The sequence below is a fragment of the Myxocyprinus asiaticus genome, chromosome 44 (genome assembly GCF_019703515.2).
Source record: "Myxocyprinus asiaticus isolate MX2 ecotype Aquarium Trade chromosome 44, UBuf_Myxa_2, whole genome shotgun sequence".
NCBI lineage: Eukaryota > Metazoa > Chordata > Actinopteri > Cypriniformes > Catostomidae > Myxocyprinus > Myxocyprinus asiaticus.
Window position 1 is genome coordinate 4924963 of NC_059387.1, and position 22779 is coordinate 4947741.

The following is a 22779-nucleotide window of genomic DNA, read 5'->3' on the forward strand; positions in this document are numbered from 1 at the left end:
AGTTGTTCCACATTTCAAATAGTTGATTCTCTTTCAAATCCCATCCCTCTCAGGTTTGGATTTCCTTCTGGTGCCCCAAGTCATAAGCAGTTTCTCAGGCACCCTCACCAAATCCAAGGTGGACCAGTGGTTGACAAAGTTCCACCACATATGAGAAGATCTCTTTCAGTTGACCTTATAAGGTCAATGGGCAGTAACCAGCAAATGGGTCTTCCCCAGCATTTTCCACCACGTGGCCTTCCAATGCAGCAACACAATATAATGGGACAACCATTTATTGAGCTTCGTCATAGAATTCCAGAGAACAGAGTCAGACTACCTTTTGGGACACCTAATGCTTTGAATCATCCTAATCATCCTCAGAAACCCCCTTATGGCTTAATGGGAGGCCAAAATGTGGCCTTTATTGGAAACCAAGGTCCCAGAATGATGGATCCGATGTTGGGCCAGTCTCAACAAGGATCAATCAGTCACTTGCAAACACTAGCTAATATGGAGAATCTGCATCACCAGACAAATACTTTAGTGCATTCAGCACCACAACAGACTCCATTAGCAGCATCACTTTCAGTTTCAGTTGCTCCCAGTCAACCTGCTCTACTACCTCTGACCGCTTCTGGTCCAACAGAGGAGATCCCATCACCTTGTGGTGATGGTATCGAGGAAAAGTTAGACACCGATGACTCTGCTGTGAAGGACCTTGATGATGTGGAGGTCAAAGACCTGGTTGATGAAGACCTGGACAACCTGAACCTTGATGCAGATGATGGCAAAGATTTAGACCTGGAAACAAATGACCTTCACCTTGATGATCTTCTGGAATCTGGAAAGTTTGATCTTATTGCTTATGCAGATCCTGAGCTGAACCTTGAGGACAAAAAAGACATGTTTAATGAGGAACTGGATCTGAGTGATCCCATTGAAGATGATCATGGGGAGACCTCAGACCTTCAGAAGGCTCTGTCTGAGAAAAGAAATGCCAGATGTGGTGGTATGTCATCGGCTCATCCTAAATCAGAGGATGTACAAGGTCCTAGTAATGTGAAACTAGAAAAGAATCTGCCAAAAGACATTGATAATCCTCAGACTGAAAGAACTACTCAAACTGAGGGCCATCAAGGTCCAGTGGACAACCAAGGGCCTTCTCCTATTAGTGGTAAAGATGATCAAGATAATGTCCCTGGCCTTTTTGAGGAGCCTTGTACAGATGTACGTCCTGGTACTGCTCCAGTGCTTTCAAGCCTGTTGATCAAGGAGAAACTGGAGGATACTAGGAGTGAACCCATAGTTTCTCCTCTACCCAGTGACCCTACTGCCCAGACTAATCTTGGCCCGGGCGTCCAATCAAACATGGGTATGGTGATGCTACAAGGACAACCCTCAGACCATGGCATAAACCCTGTAGTGACTATGAGCCACAGGGAGGACCCATCTCTTACTCAAGGGGCATTGTTAGATAACCCAAATATGATGCAGTCTGGCAACCATCAGGTTCCACTTCAAGGGTTTGGAGCCTTGCAGGGACAACAAGTGGATCTGAACCTGCCCATAGTTGGTGGTCAGCAGCCTGTTACCCATCCCGTAAACCCCCAAACTCAACAGGGCATGTTCACTCCTGGAACTGCAGGGCAACAAGGGTCTCAATTTCAGCCAACTCAACAGAACCGGCCTCTTCTGTTAGAAGAGCAGCCCCTCCTTTTACAAGATTTGCTGGATCAAGAGAGACAGGAGCAGCAACAACAAAGGCAGATGCAGGCCATAATTCGCCAACGGTCCAGTGACACTTTTTTCCCTAACATTGGTAAATCTAATCTATAATTAGAGTAATTAGCAACTAATCTTGTTGTACCTGTTCAATAACAGTGAAGTGAATTGATCTTCATTCTTGACTGGCAGCAGCTTAATCTTAACAATGTATTAAATACATTCTGCCCATAGTTATTTGTTGAGTTGTTTTGCTGTCAATAAGAATTATAAGTAGAATGTAGTATTACATTTATCGACCATGTATATTAAAAATTACTCATGACTCCTTGAAAAGATTGAATTGACCCTTTTGTAAGCCCCACCGCAAAATAAATGCATAATGAGAGATAAAAATTACTTTAGAAGCAAATTGGCAAACGTGTTTACAATTGAATACATTAGTGTACATGGACAGAACTGCTCCTAACATTTCTACTGCACATGGTACTATAGTGCTATGAACTTCTTAACTATCCTCATCATTACTGTATAAATGAATTCATTTAAAATGAGATTCCATTTAATATGCTTTGCAGCAAATGTTATATCTGTTCTTTTGGGAATGAGGGCTGACAAAGTTTAATTCATAGCTTGCTTTTTTCAAGATATATTTTAGGATTTTGAATAGGGGGAAAAAACTGTGTGCAGAGTGCCTTGTGTTACTTTTAAAAGTGCATTAGCAAAATTTTACCATATTTGATATCTAAACACAGATCTTGACCATTGACTTGTCAGATTAGCTTGTCAAATGATATGGTGGATGGCAACAATTGACGAGGTTGACAAGAACTTTTACAAGTGTCTATTACGACAGTCAGATGATTATTATTATTTTTTTAATTTTCAGATGTTACTCTCTATGACACTGCAGAACATTTGGAAACTCAGTTAGCAGATGTAATCCTGAATAATTTAACCACAGTACCAGAGCAGTATTAATTGTCGAAAATGAATGAAATTAAAGTCAAGGGAACATTAACATCAGAACTACTGTAACTACAGCTTTTTGGTTTCTGTTGTGCATTTGTTTTATTATTTAGACTTTGATGCCATTACTGACCCAATCATGAAGGCAAAGATGGTGGCTCTGAAGGGGATCAACAAAGTGATGGTACAGAACAGTATGGGTATGACACCCATGGTTATGAACAGGTAAAAAACTCGCTCTAAGCAATAAAAATAACTGCAGTTAATAAAGTTATTTTTATTTTTTTTTATTTATTTTTTTTCCTGACTGCACTAACTGTTTATTTATCTCTGGACAATATAATATATAATTATAACTTTATGAATATTAATAATATATAATATTCAAAGCTATTATTATGAGACATGTTCCAAGTGAGACCTCAGTGTGTTCATGGTTGATCTCCATGCTCTACTTTGTGACAGAGTTCAACAGATGCCTGGAACTCATGGTCCGGATGCAGCTGGTTTCTCTCAGCATTTTTTTGGACCGGTACATGCTCAGGTTTATTTAGCCTTATTACCTTTTCTCACCTGCAATAAACCTGTTCTAATGGCATATGCAATAATTTCCTTTTAGGATGGAAAGTTGCCGCCTCAGATTGCAAGACCCAACCCCCCTAACTTTGCACCAGGGTTTGTCAGTATGTATTTATATTTATAGTTTTATTTTTTATTTATTTCACTTTAAATTAAATTTTACACCATTTCAGAGTAAATCAGTTGAAACATTAGATCTTTGAATAACCCACATCTTTTTTCTTTGTTTTTCCTTCAGATGATTCTCAGAGGAAACAGTATGAGGAATGGCTTCAGGAAACACAGCAGCTTCTTCAAATGCAGCAGAAGTTTCTAGAGGACCAGATTGGGGCCCACAGGAAATCTAAAAAGGCCCTTTCTACAAAACAGCGCACAGCCAAAAAATCTGGCCGGGAGTTCCCAGAGGAGGATGCCGAACAGCTGAAACATGTGACTGAACAGCAAAGCATGGTTCAAAAGCAGCTGGAACAGGTAATACAGCCATTTAGAGGAGGATGATTATAATTAACCAACTAGTTTATGCCGCTTTATAATTTTACAAATATTAATAATGTTTATTGAAGTATAAGTAAAAGGATTTGGCCTAGCATGGGACCTTTTTTAAATCACCCCATGTAATGATATGACAAACACCATTTCCTTTAGTATTGACATATTCCCTATTCATTCAGAAAGTTGGGGCTTGTTCATTTTGATAAATAGCCAGTAGGTTTTAGTTTACCATAGCCCAGTAAAGTCACTTGCTGCTTGATATTACTAGTCAGTGGCATTTATTAATTAGTGGGAGGGACTTTCTCATTCTATAGAGCATTTGATAAGGAAAAAGTGGGCATATGCCCACTAAGATACGTCCCTGAGATATCATCAATATTTTTGGTCCATTTCCCAGAAAGAGAATGTTAATTTTAAATTCCTATATCAGCTAACATTTTCACTTTTAGAAGTATATTAACATAAAGATGGAGTAGAAGCTAACAGACATGCACTGAAACCCTCAGAACTTCGTGATTTCATGGGGTCTTAAAAAATAATAATAATAATAATTTGTAACTAATGTTGGTTACACAATTAAACTGAATCAGTTCTGTATGAAGATAATTAAGATTCTTAACCATAAACAAAGCGTTGTAAATCATGTTCCTCTATAATTCCAAATGAACAGTGTTACTAAACTCTCAGACCTGTGCATGAGTGAGACATGATTTTCTCAGTTAATTATTTTTAACTGCAGTGACCTTTCCTTCATTGAAATGGAAAGAGGACCTCAGTGCATCTAGGGTCTCAGAGGAGCTCAGCGCCTGATTTATTCTCTGACATTATCACTCCCCGCTCTTTAATGTGTCAACATTTTCCAAAGGCCTGCTCTCTCATGCAACTGAAAAACATGCTGGGGGATGTTTCTTCAGAGTGCCTTGTGCTTTGATCAAAAATATTTTTACGTTGCTGGTGTTGTAGGGTTGTCAACATACCATAATCATATCTTATGCTATAAAGTATGACGATACATTGTAGTATCACAATACCACACAATATTGTGTTAAAGGGGTCATGAAATTCTATTTTTTATTATTGTATTATCTTCCCTGAGGTCCACTGATAAGGTCAGTAAGTTTGTTTTTCTTTTTTTTGAACCAAAACTGTCATAGTTTAATAATAAGTGATCATTTTCCACCCCATTTCTAACCCTCTGACTGAAACACTCGGTTTTGGCCTCAGCATCTCCTTTAAACTTAAACGTCGTCCAGCTCCTCAAATTCAGTCATATTTGAAATTCAATCGGAAGAGAATAATAAAACAAAATTTTACGGTTTATACATAATGCACATCCAACACATTGCATACTTACAAATGACAGTTCACTCAAGTACGTCAGCACCATAAACTATCAAACAGTCATGCCATATGAAATATTCATGAATGAAACTGTTCACTCACGGTTTTGCTGTCAAATCCAAGTGTTCTTAACTGCCCCATTCTTCTTCAATAACAGTTCTTTTGCAAAGCTTGAATCGTATTATGACTGGTTCACAAGCAGCCCAAGCCGATATTCGCACATACACAGCATGATGAACAAGACGCACGCACATATTGCACTGAGGTGCAGATCGCCAGAAACGCTTCCAAACAGTGAAAGATTTTCAGCTAGTGCTTGTTTACGTACAGCAACAATTAAAAAAAGCACAGATGGGTGCAAGAACAGCAAGACGCAGAGCAGCTGGATGAAGCTGAACAGAGTCTCCTTTTCTGAGTTGTAACTGACACAATGTCTTTTAAAAGCGCCGTGATAAACATGACAACGATCAAAGATGTCTGTGTAATGCATGTTAGATGCACAAAAAACTTGAAAATATTCCAGATGGGTCCCTTTTGGTGTTTAGGAATAGTTGGTCACACTAGGCCTGTCTCTTTCCCTCTGTTTACGATAAGAACTGAAAGCCAGGGGGCGGGGCCAAGGGTGTGATGACGCATGTTGTGGGGCATGTAAATACAACTGAGCAATGTCTTGTGATGTCACGAACACACAGTTTTGAAAACCTGATGTTTCAAACAGGTAGAAACTATAAATGGTCTTTTTAGACTGGGGAGGAAGTTTTGAGTTCTGAAATGTACAGTATGTTTTTATAGTACAGTTACCTCTTATGTCTAAATATCAAGGAAAATGTGATTTTCCATTTCATAACCCCTTCAATTCTTTTCATATAAACAAAATCTACAAAATTAACCAAAGTTGCAGAAATACACACAGTTGAGTGAATGAGTCATAGCAAAGGTGGTACTTAGAAACTAGCCATTCTACTTGTTGCTCCGAAACAGGTGAAAGTAAATGATGAATGAATTGAGAGAAGGCTCAAATGGACTTAGTTGTTACCTAATACATTGTTTGACATCAAAAAACATCTCAGCATCAAAACAACCAGTTTAAACAGCAATGACTTATATTCCAGTATTTCTGTGATTATTTGAATGTTGATAACAAATAAAGATATTATGACATTCAAAAGACTGTTTTGAGCAGCTGTTTCATTATTACAACCGCTTCCGCCCCTCTCTCATGGTAAACAGCAGCACCAATACAGATTACACACGGGTTTAATCGCATGCATCAGGGGCCACCCTAGAGTTATCATACTGACTTAGGAACATATAGGTTAAATGAAGTGGCACTAACCCTTGTTTATTCTGTAAAAGCACTGGGATGTGTCCAAAGGTGTTTTATAAGGCTGCTGGTGTTGGCTTGAAATCTCTCTAGGCATTCAGTGCAGATTGGTTTTCCATCGTCGATAGGTCTCATCAGTCAAAAACCCCAAATAATTCAAAATCTCGCTATGTGCTTTTTTTTTTTTTTTTTTTTTTTTTTAAAAAAAAAAAAGCTTCTCACTCTCCAGAGTTTTATTTAAATCCATATTCATTAGGAGACACAACCACCAAATTAACTTGTTGGTGTTCTGAAGTGTTTGAAGCATGGGAAAACCACACACACACAAAAAAAATTACCTTATAAGGGGCAATATCTAAACAGCATTTTGTGCCCTTAAAGGGCACTGTGGGAAGGGGACACCATTCGAAAAGGCTAAAATGTTTAATGTTATTTCAGACATATTTACACTGCACATACAACATTACTTAAGGTATTTTTATGGCTTTAGTATTGTACTACCATAGCACCGGTATATTGTGCAACCCTATGGATTTCTTGCACAACTGCTTTCACGTTTTAGGTAGTGCGGCTTAGGCTTTTCTGATTACAGTGTTCAGTGCACCTATATGCAGAGATTTATTCATGGCAAGGCACATTATTTCGTTTTTTAGGCCTATCAGTTGATTAAAACAAGAAATCATGTTTTTGGCAAAAACGTGACATCTCAAATTTGCTGAAATTTGCCTCTAAATATATACTTTTTCCTTTCTAAATGTAGCTATACTCAGCTCCTGAATAATATATCAAACATATATAACCTGCAGCGGTTCTCATTAACACGTGTTTCATTCATTGATATTTCATTCCCGTTGAGCTTCAACGATAAATTCCACCATACAACGATTGCAAATTACTTTTCTTTGGTTAAATGTCCCAGATGGATTGATATTTATAAATTTATTAGCCGTTCTCTTAATCTGAACAGGCTTTAAAAATCACTCCGAATGGAATGAAGCAGTTTTAATGTCAAATTAAATAAATAAATAACTGCACTAAAATATATTTAATGACACTAAATATATTTAATCTATTTCAAATGTTATAACCCCTTATCTTTGGCAGCTCTTCTACTTATGCATTTACATTTCAACATAGCGATATACACCAATCAGCCACAACATATCGTGTAAGTCCCCCCCCCTTGCCGCCAAAACAGCTCTGACCCGTCAAGGCATGGACTCCACAAGACCTCTGAAGGTGTCCTGTGGTATCTGGTACCAAGACGTTAGCAGCAGATCCTTTAAATCCTGTAAGGTGCGAGGTGGGGCCTCCATGGATCGAACTTGTTGGTCCAGCACATCCCATAGATGCTCAATCAGACTGAGATCTGGGGAATTTGGAGGCCAAGTCTACACTTTGAACTCTTTGTCATGTTACTCAAACTATTCCTGAACCTTTTTTGCAGTGTGGCAGGGCGCATTATCCTGCTGAAAGAGGCCACTGCCTCAGAGAATACCGTTGGCATGAAGGGGTGTACGTGGTCTGCGATAATATTTAGGTAGGTGGTAAACGTCAAAGTAACATCTATATGAACACCAGGACCCAAGGTTTCCCAGAAGAACATTACCCAGAGCATCACACTGCCTCCGCCGGCCTGCCTTCTTCCCATAGTGCATCCTGCTGCAATCTCTTCCCCAGGTAAACGACGCACACGCACCCGGCCATCCGCATGATCTAAAAGAAAATGTGATTCATCAGACCAGGCCACCTTCTTTCATTGCTCCATGGTTCAGTTCTGACACTCACGAGCCCATTGTAGGTGCTTTCGGCAGTGGACAGGGGTCAGCATGGGCACTCTGACTGGTCTGTGACTACGCAGACCCATACGCAGCAAGCTGCAATGCACTGTGTGTTCTGACACCTTTCTATCATGGCCAGTATTACGTTTTTCAGCAATTTGTGCTACAGTATCTCTTCTGTGGGATCGGACCAGACCCTGTCACCAGTTCACTGGTTGTCCTTCCTTGGACCACTTTTGGTAGGTACTAACCACTGCATACAGGGAACACCCCACAAGACATGCTTTTTTGGAGATGCTCTGACCCAGTCATCTAGCCATCACAATTTGGAGTCGCTCTTTTTATGTTCATACAAATATTTACACGTTAAATTTGCTGAAAATAAAAGCAGTTGAAAGTGAGAGGACGTTTCTTTTTTTGCTGAGTTTATATCCCACCCATTGATAGGTGCCATTGTAATGATATAATCAGTGTTATTCACTTCACCTGTCAGTGGTTATAATGTTGTGGCTGATCAGTGTAATTATCAATGAAATGGTGACTTAAAATTAAAACATACATTTAATCAAAACGGGGTGATGAATGTGTTCATCAGATCTCTCTCTCCTCCCTCATACATGGAGCATTGTAAAACCATTTGTAGGTTGATTATGATATCAAAACAATTCTCTTTTTGTTTGAGCTGCCCATCAGCCCAACAGAGAAATATTTTCTTAACTAGTGGTGTGAGTTTGGGGAGGTACTATCCATTTGTACAACTAATAAATGATGAGGGATTTTCTGGAATCAAGTTTGAAAACAGTGATTAATCGACAACAAAATCTGAAATACAACCGATGCCACAACCTTGGCTATCCATCTGCACACAGCTGTTGACTGTTGTCTTTTTTACCTCTAATTTGCATTTCTCACTCACCATTTGCTTCACTCAACTGTCACTCTTTCAATGCTTCGCAAAAGCCTACCGTTTGGCTCCCATTCAGAATAAATTGGAAAGCCTTGCTCATTCTCTGCTTACTCCGTGTCAGTGGACAGATTGTCCTTATGCCGTCTATGTCTCTCATTCACACTTCTCTTTCTCTCTGTTCCTCTTGCAGATACGGAAGCAACAGAAGGAACATGCTGAGCTCATCGAAGAATATCGCGTTAAACAGCAACAACAGCAGCAACACCTTCAACCTGGTGTGATGGGTCCGATGCAGGCCATGCCAGGAATGCAAGGACAGGCACATGGAATGATGCCTGGTGGACCTCCTATTGGCCAGCCTATGATAGGTCCTATGATGACGATGCAACAGCCCCACCTTGGTCAGCCAAAGCCTCTTTGCTTGCCCAACATACCAGGCTGGCATCCAGGAGCTTCTGGACCAATGGGACCCAGGATGCCACCTCACATGCCCCCTCAAATGCCACTTCCTAACCCTGCTCAAACTCTTCAGGCACAACCACCTATGGTCCCTGGAGGTAAACCTGGGCAGCCTGGCACTGTAGCTGGAGGTAATGGTGTAGGAGCCAGTAGTGGTGCTCCTCACATGAAGTTTGATGATAATAATCCATTCAGCGAGGGCTTCTTGGAGCGGGAGCGTCGGGAACGCCTCCGAGAACAGCAAGAGAAGCAGCGGGTGCAGCTTATGCAGGAAGTTGAAAGGCAAAGGGCCTTGCAAAGGCTCGAGTTGGAGCAGCAGGGATTGGGGATTGGACCTGATAACAGCCCAAATGGCCTTGCCCAGATGCCCTTCTATAATGCCGACCTATCGCAAGAGTTCATTCAGACACCTAGGCCTCAACAGCAGATGGGCCCAGTGTTTCCCCAGCAAGGAAAAATGCCATTAGACTTTGTGGGACCAGGTCCTGGTTTTATGCAAGGTGATGAGTGCAGACCTATGCATTTTCAGACCAAGAACCCCATGTTGCATGGTTTCCCAACATGTCAGCCTCGGCCACCTGGGTTTGGAGGGCCTGGAATGCCGCCCCACGGTGGAGGTGAAGCTTCCTCGTTTGGCATGGATTCCACAACCCCCTTACCTCCGAACTACCTTGGTTCAGGACAGTCCCTCATCCAACTCTACTCCAACATCATTCCAGAGGAGAAGGGCAAAAAGAAAAGAAACCGGAAGAAGAAAAAGGACAATGATGCAGATTCAGTCAAAACTACTTCTACACCTCATTTGAACCTCACCGCCCCTCTTACACCATGTGTATCAGACACCTCATCCACCCCAACTCGCATTGTTGCCATCTTGGGGGACCAGGATACCTCAGAGTTTTCCAATCCCCTAGGCTCTATGCCTGGCCTCCAGCCTTCTTCAGAGCTGGAAAACCAAAATTCTGGAGGAGCTCTGCTGAGGCGGCAGTGCAGCGTGGGCTCGGAGGCAGAGAGAGGGCTCTTCCATGAGGTCAAGTTGGAGAAGTTAGAGGCCAGTGAGTGCCAGAAGGCTGAAGAAGAGGCTGCACTCAGCCATAGTGCAGGAGGAGGTGGTATTGTAAAGACAGAGGAGGGTCATGAAGTTGCCTCCCCCAGCCCAACATCCCAGAGTCCAGCTCAGAGCACAGGAGACACTGGGAATGAGTTGCTCAAACATCTCCTGAAGAACAAGAGCACACCTCCTCCCTCCTCAACACCTGTCATACATCATATGTCCGTTGACAGCATAAGATCAGAGGATGAGGGCCTGGCCAACAGCAAAGGCTCTGAAAGACTTGGAAGTATAGATTCTTTGGTAAGAGCATTTCACACTGCATGGCGACTTTTAATACGTTTTTATGTAACCTGACATTCAAATTGACACTGCACAATTAGACTGAATCAAAATTCTGGACATGGAAACAGTTATGTAAATTTAGACCAAGGAAAAAAAGAATAAGTAATTTCAGAATTCAGGAATTCCCCTAAATATTCTATATTCTCATACTGTTGTTGCTTTTGCAATGCACAAAGGTCTGCATAGCCAAAATTATACAGGTATATGTTTACATATTGTCGTAATTTCTGTTTATTTGCTATTCCTGCCTGTTTGTGTTATTTGGGAGCTGAACTAGTTGTTTATTATTTACAGAGTGGCATAAACTGTCAGTTGACTGTAAATGCAGATCTGGAGTTATCTCTACCAGAGCAATGCAAGAGAAAACAACGCAACAAGAGGACGCCAAAGAGTTGGAATGAGAAAGCCCCGTCACGCTGGAAAAAGAGGAAGAAGGAGAATGAAGAGAGGCAGGCACTGTACACCAGCACAGATACACTAATGACTCAACTCAAACAGGTAAACAACCACTGACAATACCTAAATATGACTCAAGGTCAGCTTACAGTCTGTACTAGAATCCACTGTGACAGATTGAACCAACATTAAACAGGGCAGAATGATGATCATTGTGATTGCAATTGATTTTTGAAGCAAAAAGCAATAGCACCATAATAGTTTCATGCACGTCATCCATATTAATTTTGCGGCATATTTCAAGTCTTCTGAAGCCATACAATAGCTTTGTGTGAGGAACAGACCAAAATTTAAGTATTTCTTCTGTAGTTCACAAATCTTAATGGCTTTTTCACATATTCTAACTTGGTGCCTTGCAATCAATTAAGAGACTTGCGAGAAGCAACAGCATCATTGACAGCAACTCACCAGTTTTGAATATGTGGAAGTTCAAATTAGATTTTTAGAGAATAAAAACTTAGAACAAAGGCATAGAAAATTTTGGAGGTGAGTATTTGACAGAAATGTCATTTTAGGGGGAACTATTTCTTTAATTATTGTTTTACAGTGAGTCCTGTTCTTTAGTTGTGGATATCAGATGTATGTATAAGCAATATTAGTGTTATGTATCACGCAGCCCATGTGTCCTCTACTCTGGCCCCTACAGCAGCTCTCTATGCTCCCGCTGATGGAGCCTGTGATCAGGGTGAACTTTGCACACTTTCCCCTCTACGGCAGCAGGCAGCTGAATGGAGAGAACCGCCTGTCTGGATCTTTTGGAAGTGCATCACTGGACGGAGTATCTGATTACTACTCACAGCTCATCTATAAGGTTTGGCCTCAAAGTCCATACTTTCCTTTACATCACTGGCAGAAAATGAGTTTGTTTTCAGGGCTTTTTAACAAAGCCTTTTTTTTTTTTCTTTGGGTTTTTAGCAGAACAATCTCAGCAATCCCCCAACACCACCTGCTTCATTGCCCCCCACACCGCCCCCTGTGGTCAGACAGAAGCTGTTGAATGGCTTTGCCACTGTGGAGGAACTGGCCAGGAAGGCTGAAGTTATGGGTGAGCATGAGAGTATGAAATACTTGTCAAAATAATTTATGCACTATTTATTACATATACACTACCAGTCAAAAGTTTGGACATGTTTGACTTAATTTATTTTTCTCTTGATTAAAAAAAAAAAAGTTATACAGTGTTGCCAAAGACAACGGTCATTATTCAGAAATATCTTTCCTTTATATTGTCGTGACTGACCAGTCTCTATATGTAAATGTTCAGCATTTAGAGAGGGAGCGTCATTTATAAGATTAATGTAAAATTATATTTAGATATCTTTATAAATTGATAGAATTTCAGATGAGAGTTTCATGTATGGAGGAATTTGAAAGTGAATTTCAATGCTTTCTTGAATTACCTCAAATGTAATTTAATTAAATATCCAGTGTCAGGGGCCTGGGTTGCTCAGTGAGTAAAGACGCTGACTACCACCCCTGGAGTTCGTGAGTTCGAATCCAGGGTGTGCTGAGTGACTCAAGCCAGGTCTCCTAATCAATCAAATTGGCCCGGTTGCTGGGGTGGGGTGGGGGGGGTCATATGAGGTAACCTCCTCATGGTCGCTATAATGTGGTTTGCTCTCAGTGGGCCGTGTGGTGAGTTGTGCGTGGATGCCACAGTGGATGGCATGAAGCCTCCACATGCGCTATGTCTCTGCGGTAACACGCTCAAGCCATGTGATAAGATGCGTGGGTTGACGGTCTCAGATGCGGTGGCAACTGAGATTGATCCTCCACCACCCAGATTGAGGCGAGTCACTATGCCACAACGAGGACTTTGAGCGCATTGGGAATTGGGCATTCCAAATTGGGGAGAAAAATATAATACAAAAAAAAAATACTCAGTGTCAATACCTGTCATTGCGAGTTGCTATATGGATAGAGAAACACAAGGTATAAAATTTAGTATTTGATTAGTAAGACTTGTATGCCGTAGGTTAGGTGTGAATATATATAATAGTTATTTCCATTAGAGCTCCTTTACTAAATACGACTTCTTTTTAGTTTTTTTATAAAGCTAATTGTTTTTACAACAGACTAACGCAAACCCAAATCCTAACCCTAAAAGAAATATTTTTGGATTTTTGTTATTACAATTATAAAATAATCATTTTTACTTTTGACAGTGTCCTCAAAGGGGGAGGGTTCTTTTTTCCCCCCAGAAGTAAACCTACACCAACAATTTAAAACTAAAAATAATCAGTCACCATGCATATTAAACATATGTATCTGTAAGTCTTGGTTTGTAACATACTTCTAAATGCATATCATATTTGATTATAGACAGTGTTGTGTGTAATTTGATTACAAAGTAATTGGTTACTGTAATCTAATTAGTTTTTTTTTTAGTAGTGTAATGCATTTGAAATTCTTGTAATTAGGTCACAGTTACTGACTTTAATTTAGGTTGATTAACAATTAAGTGCACTACTTGGGTAATACATATTTCTGAAATAATATATGTAGATTTGTATAATAATTTGGTTTTTTTATTTAACGTGTTAATTCAACGCGATTAATTATTTTTAAAAAATAATGCGTTAAACGTATGCAATTAAAGGTGCACTAAGCAAATTTTTGCTAATTAAACATAAAATACATGAATAGCATTTTTTTTAAATATGTTGAAAAGGATGTAGACTCACATTATATGAAGACAGTCATATCAGAAACCCAATAAAAGCTGTTTAATTTTACATGGAGTGGGACGCCCCCTCATGGGCGCTGCCATTTTGACAACACATGACACTGTCATGCAATTGACTGAGTTACTACAACTAATAATGACAATAGTAATAACATGTTTACTTTATATAGCACTTTCAGCCAATACTCAAACATAACACTTTCAGCTAATACTCAAACATAAAAGTATATGTAATCAAAACAAGCAAACCAAACAATATAACAACAAACACATTATTCTTACTTCAGACAACAAAAGAGCCCAAGTCAACAGTATAATCCAGAGTGATGTATGGTATTGATCAGCAGGTGTGTGATCCAGCAGACAGTCCCAACAGAATGTGTGCAAGTGGATAGATATGTCCAAAGAAGTGTCCCTACTGGAGTCATGAAAATACGACCTGCAGCTCTCATGGCATGGATCACGAATAAACAGCGCAACATCGAACGCCAAGCACAAGCACAATGCGGTGTTCAGCCGTTAAGCTTGCGAGTCGCGGCTGCCCGGTCACATTCCAGAGCACAACAATGTGCAAAAATATGTTTGGATGAAAGACAAGAATGTCCATTATAGGGATGTGTGTAGTATGAGACGGATAATAACACTAAAGATAACAGAACAGAAGATGAACAAATATATCTGGTGTAAAGCGGCAGTGTTAAGTAAACAAACTTCCAGTAGCCAGGTTGATGGGTGTCAGTATAGAGTTCAAAACCACAAGTACTACTGAAACCGACAGGATGAGGAAGAGCCAGCTAAAACCTTACTGAGTGTACCTTTAATAATGTCCCTGGACCGTAACGAGGAATCTTCCTTCCATCTGAGCAATTCAAGCTTGTAGTACCACCTGTTTTCAGCAGGGGGCAGTAAGCGGAACTCCAGATGTTTAGGCAACACAGCTGAATAGAGAACAAACCAAACTCAGGCTTGCTTCACACTGGCAACAGTACACATTGAGAATGCGTTCTTGCATTAAAACAGCTAGACAGAGCGCAATTTCAAATGCAGGGTTCTTGAGACATATTTTGTTTTTTTTAAGTTTCAAACTACGGTTAACTTGACACAGCGTCTTAAAAACACTGTGTTTGTTACATGATGTGACACAACCAACAGGGTTACCGCAGATCCTTAAAAAGTCTTACACTTTTGGAAAAATGAATTGAAGATCTTAAAACATCTTAATACCTTAAATGGTACAATAAAAGTATTTTTATTTAAAGAGGTCTTATATTTGGAGGTGGAAAGAAAGGAATCGTGACATAACCTAATGCGATTATCAAACTTCAAAAGAATACAATTTAATTAAATAAATGCATACGCTGCGTGCCTCAGACTGAAAACACGGTACTGTTGTATTTTCTCCTAGCATGCGGGGTCTTGTGAGTGTTTTCAGCTGTTGCTGAGCAGTTCACAATCATTAAGCCGTATCGAAAATGTATGACAAACGATCACTAAAGATCAACTGTTGATAATATTGATAATTGTTTATATAAGCCTGCAGACTGTGACTAAAATGGACGCAAATGCAACCAAAAATAATTGATTGCGAAAAGAATTTAAAATCTAGTCGCCACTGGCGACAGTCAGGTTGTGTGCGTTAATGTGCGGTTTCGTCAGATATCATCTTGTGAGTTATTGAATATATTTTTAGAATGCGTCCAACCAGTGTGTCTCACGCCGCTTTTCACCCGTTCTGTTTCTGATGAGCTCATTGCACCACTCGCAACAACAAACCCAGCGCAAAAGAGTCATGAACAAATGACTCTTTTGAACCAGATCTTTTTCATGAATCACCCTAAAAGAACTGAGGGTTTGAACTCGAAAGCTCAGGTTAGCAGTTTGAATCAGACTCACGTTTTCAGGAATCAGCCGTCAGTGAGCTCACAACTGGGAGCACAGACATTTCAAAATAAGAGTCCCATATGTATTCCGGGCTTCTTTATAATTAAAAGTCCCGAAATGTGTACCACTTTTTTCTTCTGGTAATTATTGATTGGGATTTGAGTAGCACAATCAACTGCATCTGGGATTTCATTAAATTTGCACTCTTGTAGTCTCTGTGTCTGGGGCCATCTGGTAACAGTAAAGACTAAGGCAGTATTTTAAAACTATTAAAATTATATATATAAAATCAAGCTTTTGACACTAAGGACAATTGAGGGACTTGTACACAACTATTACAAAAGGTGCAAACATTAATTGATGCTCAAGAAGACAGCACACTACTATATGCATACTGTATTTATAAATATCTGTAATGTAGATTCTGAAGAGCAGTACTAAATTTAAAAAATATATATTTTATCTCTTATGTTTGTATAAATTATGAAAGGGGTGTGAACATTAATGAGACAAAAAGGAATGCAAAGTGCCTTTAAAGTTAAAAGTTCCACGCTATGAATCAAATAATAGTAGTAACCCTCAACAACCCTTGTTTTTGTATGGGATACGGTATTCATTTTATATGTTCAGGTCTTGAAAAAGGTCTTAAGTCTTACATTTTATTTTAAAAACACTGCAGCGACCCTGACCAAAGTGAGACACTCAAAGCATCCGTCTGATGCAGGTGGTCATTGATACATCCTTAGAAAAGTCCATGTAATAAATCTCGGACAGATTGAGGAATTAAATTGCAAAATTAATTGCTGTGGACTGTGATTATGGAAATAAACAATAAATTGCCTTCTAAAGCTAATTGATGTCTTATCAATGCTTTGGTCATCTGCCACGATAATGTAATGTATTTTAATTATCTGAACTATTCTATTTATAATATGAATATATAATTATTTAAAAATAACTACATTTAATAATTTCATTTTGAATCATTGTTATTTGATGGCCTTTTGCAGCAAATAATCATATATGAGATTAATTGTGATTAATTCGATAAATTAATCACCATATCATGTAATAATTGTATTAAAAGTTTTAATAGATTGACAGCCCTAATGATAATGTTTGTACAGTACTTCGTTCATATGTACGTCTGTTTGCGTTTCTGTGAGAGCCGTGGCTTTCGCTCCCCAATATCAAGGTACAGTTGAAGTCAGAAGTTTACATACACTTAGGTTGAAGTCATTAAAACAAATTTTTGAACCAATCCACAGATTTCATATTAGCAAACTATAGTTTTGGCAAGTCATTTAGGACATCTATTTTGTGCATGACACAAGTAATTTTTCCAACAATTGTTTACAGACAGATACATTTTAATTTTAATTGACTAGATCACAATTCCAGTGGATCAGAAGTTTACATATACTAATTGTGTTAAAAGTTAACTGTGCCTTTAAGCAGCTTGGAAAAGTCCAGAAAATGATGTCAAGCCTTTAGACAATTAGCCAATTAGCTTCTGATAAGAGGTGCACTGAATTGGAGGCGTGGATGTATTTTAAAGCCTACTTTCAAACTCAGTGCCCCTTTGCTTGAAATCATGGGAAAATCAAAAGAAATCAGCTAAAACCTCAGAAAAAAATTGTGGACTTCCACAAGTTTGGTTCATCCTTGGGAGCAATTTCCCAAGAAATGTCCTCTGGTCTAATGAAACAAAAATTGAACTGTTTGGCCATGATGACCATCGTTATGTTTGGAGGAAAAAGGGTGAGGCTTGCAAGCCGAAGAACACCATCCCAACCGTAAAGAATGGGGGTGGCAGCATCATTTTGCTGCAGGAGGGACTGGTGCACTTCACAAAATAGATGGCATCATGAGGAAGGAAAATTTTGTGGATATATTGAAGCAACATCTCAAGACATCAGCGGGAAGTTAAAGCTTGGTCGCAAATGGGTCTTTCAAATGGACAATGGAAATACCTCAAGTTGTGGCAAAATGGCTTAAGGACAACAAAGTCAAGGTATTGGAGTGGCCATCACAAAGCTCTCACCTCAGTCTGATAGAAAATTTGTGGGCAGAACTGAAAAAGCATGTCCGAGTAAGGAGGCTTACAAACCTGACTCAGTTACACCAGTTCTGTCTGGAGGAATGGGCCAAAATTCCAGCAACTTAATGTGAGAAGCTTGTGGAAGGCTACCCAAAACATTTGACCCAAGTTAAACAATTTAAAGGCAATGCTACCAAATACTAACAAAGTGTATGTAAACTTCTGACCCACTATGAATGTGATGAAAGGAATAAAAGCTGAAATAAATCATTCTCTCTACTATTATTCTGACATTTCACATTCTAAAATAAAGTAGTGATACTTACTGACATAAGACAGGCAATGTTTTCTATGATTAAATGTCAGGACTTAGTTTAAATGTATTTGGCTAAGGTGTGTGTAAACTTCTGACTTCAACTGTAAATCAGTATCAAAAGTCGAGAGCTTGCATATTTGGATTTGAGAACTTGTAAAATAAAAATTTTAAGTTGAATGTTGCAATCTGCACTCACAGACAATAATTCAAAGCTTGTGTTTTGAATTCACATTTGCAGACAAGTAGTTTCAAATGTGTAAAATGACATTCACATAAATACAACTACAGACACAAACTTGTATTCCACATTAACTTTTGTACTTTAATTCATTTTCGCAGTACAACCACAAATCGGCACTTACAACCTCTCAAAACTGGCACTGCAACTAATCTTTATGCCTTAACTTTTGCAACTACTTTTGTGAAAAACCTGTAGCAAAACTCTTGTAAAATGCTGATGCAAGAGAGCAAGACCAGTGTCTGGCAGGGGAGGGAAAGGGGGCAATGAAGTCATTTTATTGGTTGATGCCTAGCCAATGAATGCCACCGGTGGTTATTGAGTTAACTGGGGATGTGAATAATTTAATTTATTAAATTAATAATAATTAAAAACTCGCCTTTTCAGCAGATTCGTTCAATGTGAATTGCCAAGGAGCAAAGAAAAGACATTTTTCACATTATACAATTTTTTGGTAACATTATAAACCAGCTTTGTTTCATTGATGTCTGTTCTAATGAATTTGACACAGTTTAAGAGCGATTTTAATGGTTTCACAGGGTAATATGGTTTCCCATGTTGACATGGGACATTGGTTTGAATGGGAACTGGCGATTACACTTTCAGAGCAGTAAATTGCAAGTGGAATTATTTTATTAATTATTATTTAAAATGTTCATCATAGATGTAAAACACAGTGTTATAATGTGGGTGTTTTTCTTCATTATTTTCTATTATAATTTAATATTTGTAGACCTGGGTAAGAATTTCCTCTCTGGTGACCAGAATTCAAAAGAGAACCTCTTTTCAGTTTCTAAAAGCTTGGGTCAGAAGCCACTCACGACATTCACAGGTGAAGATGTCCTGCTGGGTCACACAATCACTCACGGCCCCAAGACTGTTGACGTTCCTGCGTCCCTCCCCACTCCACCTCACAACAACCAGGAGGAACTCCGGTAGGTCTTCGCGCTCTTTACCCATTGTTACCCTTAAGGTCCTGATGATAGTCAGTGCATTTATAAATGTTCTGTGTGTCTTCCATAGGGGTCAAGAGCATTTTGTGGACAGGGACACACCAGACAGCTTTGTCCCATCATCCTCTCCTGAGAGTGTGGTTTGCATGGAGATCAGCCGTTATCCAAATCTCTCAAGAGTTAAAGAGGAGCCACCGTCCCCTGCTGTCTCTCCAGTTATCCCAATGCTGCCCAGTGCCAGTGGTAAAGGTAATCTAAAGAGACAAAAACACATTCAGATCTGCTAAATCTGTCGTCCCACTAGCCGATTTTTCAAGCGATTCTTTCATAAGACTTATTTACAAGAGTATGTGACTTTTAAAATAAGAAAGCAAAGGCAGAACAGTTTGTTTATTAAATTTTTTTTTTTTTTTTTTTTGTAAAACGAATGAAGCTGCACATTAAATCTACTTAACAAAAAAAATTTTTTTTACCTTTCTGTATCAAGTTGGACTCCCTCTACCCTCAAAAATAAAAACTCATCAGATTTGCATGAATCATAAGTGACATTTTTTCGGGTCTTGTCATTGAAAGTACATTAAATAAATCATAATTAGGGACCAAGCACTGAAAGTGCGGAGGCCTTATTGTCACGCACATCAGAGTCTTCGGCCATCAGGGCTGGGTAAAGTTGCGGGAGGGGAGTGCTCTGTAGCACATCCCTTTTGAGCTGCCATCACCAAACTTTGTACACATATAGATCTCAAGCCGGACAACTTTTGCGCTGACAGTCATAAGCTCCACCCAACAGGAAGTCGGCCATTTTGGATTGTTTGAAAAATGCATGCTCTGGAACTTAAAATACTCCTCCTAGGGATTTCATGTTACAGATAACAAATGTGGGCAACATCATGCCAAGACATTGATGATGCTAAATTGTGAATGGATTTTTGATATATACAGTATATGATATAAATGTAAAAAAATGGGAAAAAGGAAGTGTAACATATCCTCTGCGTGCATCGTGTGATTTACATCAAAATTGAGCCAAATATTTGGGCTTGCAGGCTGAATACATTGATGTGGCTATTGTGGGTCATGATTGTAGTGCCACCAACTGGTTGTTTTGCCTCTAGGCTCTGAAGCCAGGCAGTGGGAAGTCAAGACGGAGCCACCCAGCACTTTCTTTGATTCGCAGTTTGGCCAGCTGCCCACCTGCTCAAGAACTGACCTGGTGTCTGTAGCCATTTCTCTGAACCCAGTGGCTGCACAGGTCAGTGCCTGGAATGTTATCTATTCAGTAGCAGTAATGACTTGTTCAAAGCATTAATGTTCTTACATCCAAACCTGACCATGTGTCTGCTTGTGTTTTAGAACATTCAAGGGGTGATGTCAGCACTGGCCAACATACTATGCGTATCAATCCCAGGCAGCTATGAGGTGATCCGCTCTCCAGGCCCAGAGCAGCGAGGCTCAATAGAAATGCTATCTGGACTGAAGGTCCCTCCTCAAACTGCCCTGTTCAACCAGCAACCTGGAATGAGGCTCATCAGGCTTCCAGGTGCCCCAGTACCCCATCAAACATTCAGCGAGGGTAAGTGTATATAACACAAGTAGGGCCGAAAATATGTTAATTTAGCACAATTAAGTATTAAAAAAACAGTTTAAAATAAAGCATGTAATAATGCCCCCTGACCCATATGTGAATTCTAAGGATTTTTTTCTACCATCGGAGTGATTCAAGTTGAAAGTACCACTTTCGTGTTTTTACAAGTTGGCAGTCATCAACCAAACCTCACCAAACCACACTTACAGATAGCAGACAGCATACTGTAGAATGAGTAAGGATTCACACAGGACATGTTCTAAAGCCACTTTTTGTAATGCCTGATCAATGACACAATAATGTAATTAATTATCATCATATGGCAGCATTTCTCACCAAATATTGATATATGAGATTATTTTTGAGTGATTAAATTAATCAGAATATCATGTAATTCGATCTAAAAAAAAAAGACATTCACTCCGCCAGCATCTACAGACAGACTTCTAGGAGTTACAAATTGCAGTTATTGATTTGAATTGTCAATATCTCATAACTGCAAATTGCAGAAACAGCTTGAAGTACGAAATGTTTTTTTCTCAAGTGGTTTAGTCACAGGTTCCTACCCAGTCCCCCAATTGTGTGGAGCTGTGAGGGTGGATTGGGTGTATTTTTTTAAATGATCTTTTAAGTGTGTTACTTTATTGGAATCAAAGCAAAAAAGCCACCAAAAAGTTGCATTTTGCTTTTGAAGGTAATTACTTCAAGTCTTCAAATTCTCTGTTCTGATTTCAAACACTGAAGTATAAACACAATTCACTGTGATAGACATTTGCTTTAAGTGACTTGCGTAATAAGTTATGGCCAGTTTGTTCTTTACCGCAACATTAAAGTTGAATTTGTAAACCACAAAAAGTGTTATTGAAATGATTTTAAACTTTTAAATAATGAGGTATATAAATTTGTATAGGGGTTAAATTTTAAGTCAAGTCAATTTGGAACAATGACAACAAAGCAACAATAATCACGTTTACTTTGTTTATTGACATTTCTCTGTAAGGCTTTTTTGACAGGTTTTCACTTGTAATCTGTATGCAGGGGTGGGGAACGTCAGGCCTCAGTGCAGTAAAAGGCCCGCGAGACCATTTTACCCGGCCCCCAAGGCCATTCAAGAAATCATTTGAAAAGCAAAAAATAGCCTTGATTCCATTAACGTACCTTTTTTTAATTTTTTTTTTATCATTATTTACATTAATTTAAAACGATAATGCAAAATATTGTATAATAGAAAGACCTTTTTAATTTTTTTTCTTGGTGCGTGAGCATGTAACGGAATGTGTACATTAATTTCAACATGCAATCAGAAATTGCAAGCAACTTTAGGGCCCGCAAATAATTTTGTAAATATTTGATTGGCCCTTAATAAGTAAAAGGTTCCCCACCCCTGTCTTTATGAAACATAATTACAAAATGAAAAATGCAAAAAGTTACTTAAGCGCATATGTTTCCGATTAAAGTGAGCCCAAATAAGACAAGATGCAATGTGTAGATTTTGATATAATCTTCACAGAGTGACTTGACATGCAAAGAGATGACGGCTCCGCCACAGTCTTAATGCATAGATGCTTAATATCTTCCCCACTTTTGTTTGTTTATTAGTTTTCTTGATCAATTAAATTACTAACGGCAAATAATCAACAATCGATTACTCGTTAACATACCTTTTATACA

At 39.1% G+C, this 22779-nt stretch overlaps 1 protein-coding gene across 4 annotated transcripts in view; it reads left to right on the forward strand.

The window, feature by feature from the left end:
* LOC127434229 (histone-lysine N-methyltransferase 2C-like) overlaps window positions 1-22779 on the forward strand; it is a 255749-nt gene that overhangs the window by 207188 nt on the left and 25782 nt on the right. For 3 of the 4 annotated variants that reach the window (XM_051686799.1, XM_051686800.1, XM_051686802.1), the window contains 13 exons: window positions 54-1801; window positions 2787-2898; window positions 3139-3205; window positions 3293-3356; window positions 3491-3723; window positions 9288-10910; window positions 11247-11450; window positions 12055-12219; window positions 12324-12453; window positions 19304-19505; window positions 19594-19772; window positions 20639-20775; window positions 20877-21096. In XM_051686799.1, coding sequence (XP_051542759.1) covers window positions 54-1801; window positions 2787-2898; window positions 3139-3205; window positions 3293-3356; window positions 3491-3723; window positions 9288-10910; window positions 11247-11450; window positions 12055-12219; window positions 12324-12453; window positions 19304-19505; window positions 19594-19772; window positions 20639-20775; window positions 20877-21096 — 5084 coding nt within the window. The remainder of the gene's footprint in view (window positions 1-53; window positions 1802-2786; window positions 2899-3138; window positions 3206-3292; window positions 3357-3490; window positions 3724-9287; window positions 10911-11246; window positions 11451-12054; window positions 12220-12323; window positions 12454-19303; window positions 19506-19593; window positions 19773-20638; window positions 20776-20876; window positions 21097-22779) is intronic. The other variant, XM_051686801.1, reaches the window with a different exon arrangement.